Here is a 1,804-nt window from a genome sequence, read left to right on the forward strand (position 1 = left end):
GGGGGTCGCGCCCCTCGGTCAGGAACGAAGGCACCGGCCGAGCACACACGTAAGCCTCCTGCGGGGTGTCCTGTCAGCCTTCAGGCAAAAGTGTAAGGGGGGTGAGGGAGCCCCGAACCCCAGATCCTGCTGCACTCCCCCGCCCCGCGCCGTGCGCGCAGCCCGGGGTCCTGGGCTCTTTGCCTTCTCCCCGGAAGGGTCAGCGTCTACCGGATCGCAGCATGGCGATGAGCCTTTTCCAGAGCTGGTGCCGGGCGCTGAAGGTGGACGAGCGCCGGGCCCTGCTGGTCACCGGCCTCCCCGAGGGCCTGGGGCGCGCGGAGATCGAAGCCACCCTGCGGCCCGCCTTCCTCCCGCTGGGCGAGTTCCAGCTGCGCACCGTCAGCCTGGGCAGCCGGGAGGACGCCAGGGCCGCCCTGGTGGAGTTCCCGGAAGACCTCGACGTGGACGCCATCCCCAGGGAGGTCCCGGGCCCGGCCGGCGCGTGGCAGGTCCTGTGGAAGGACAGATCGCAGGACAACGCGCGGGTCCTGAAACAGATGAAGCGTCTGCTGCTGGACGAGAGGCCCGCCCAGGCTCCCGGGGCCCCGGAGCCCCAGGCGTCGGAGGCGGGGCCGGCCGGCGCCGCCGAGCCGCAAGACGAGACAGCCAAGAAAGCGCCCCGGGGCCGTCGGGGCGCCAGGCACCGGGCCCGAGGCCACAGGTTGACGGGCAAGTGCAAAAAGCGAAGCCGGGGCGGCCGGCCGGCCCGGAGCGAGGCCGACGACTCGTCGGATGACAGCCTGGGCCTAGTGATCGAGGAGCTGCAGGCCGAAGACCTGACGGTCGACGAGGACCAGCGGGCGCTGTACCAGACCCTCCAAGCCGCCGCCAAGGAGCTCCTGAAGAAGTGGACCTTCCAGGAGGACGCGGACGCGGGCGATGGCCCCCGCGAGTTCCTCGCCCTGGTCACCGTGACAGACAAAGCCAAGAAAGAGGAGTTAGAGAAAGAGCTCCCCGGGACCCAGTCCATATGCTTGGACATCCAAGAAGACAGGAACGGGGTCCCCGATCTGGTGGCCCTGATGGCCGTGCGGGAGCCCCTGGACAGCGACGATTCGGGCAGCGAGTCGCAAGGTGATGGGGACCCAGAAAAGGAAGGGCTGGACAACCCGGAGTTTGTGGCCATCGTGGCTTACACGGAGCCCACTGACCCCTGGGCGCGCGAGGAGATGCTGAAAATCGCCTCCGTGATCCAGTCGCTGGGCTGGGGTGACAAGCGCCAGGAGGGCGAGGCGCTGCCCCAAGTCCTGTCGGTCATGTCCAGCGACACCTCGGGGACGCGCGTGAAAGTGGAGGAGGCCGGCCGCCAGGTGGACGCCATGGTGCTGAGGAAGGCCGAGGAGGATGGGAACCTTCTAGAATGCATCTCTACCCTGGCTGAACCCGAGAATCGTCCAAAGGGCAAGAAGGGTGCGCTGGGCGTCCCCGGGAGCTGGAGCAAGGAGGGAGAAATCCAGGGGGGCCTCCTGGAGTTGGTGGCGCTTCTGGCAGCGCAGGACATGGTCCACATTGTAAAAGAGGAGGAGGAGAACCGCTGCGGAGGGGCGGCCAAGTGTCACCACAAGAACGATCTAGAAGAGGTCTTGACTTTCCTGGCTTCCCGAGAGCCTCCGGAGTCCAGCGAGGACTCGGAGGAGTCCGGGGACACGGAGTCCGAGTCCTCGGAGGACACCGACAGCCCCGAGTCGGAGCCCGAGGACCGCGCGTCCCAGAAGCCCCGCGCCAAGCGCGCGCGCACGGGCTCCAAGGGCCAGGCGCGGGG

The 1,804-nt window shown here is 68.5% G+C and overlaps 1 protein-coding gene across 1 annotated transcript in view; it reads left to right on the forward strand.

Annotated features, from left to right (window-relative positions):
* The first annotated feature begins 221 nt into the window (after nt 1-221).
* The window catches only part of Pnmal2 (paraneoplastic Ma antigen family-like 2), a 2,287-nt gene continuing 704 nt past the window's right edge, over nt 222-1,804 (forward strand). Inside the window, exon 1 of the mRNA XM_013032579.1 lies at nt 222-1,796. Within this exon, the coding sequence (XP_012888033.1) occupies nt 222-1,796 (1,575 nt within the window). The remainder of the gene's footprint in view (nt 1,797-1,804) is intronic.

The sequence above is a fragment of the Dipodomys ordii genome, unplaced genomic scaffold, assembly GCF_000151885.1.
Source record: "Dipodomys ordii isolate 6190 unplaced genomic scaffold, Dord_2.0 Scaffold156, whole genome shotgun sequence".
Taxonomy (NCBI): Eukaryota; Metazoa; Chordata; class Mammalia; order Rodentia; family Heteromyidae; genus Dipodomys; species Dipodomys ordii.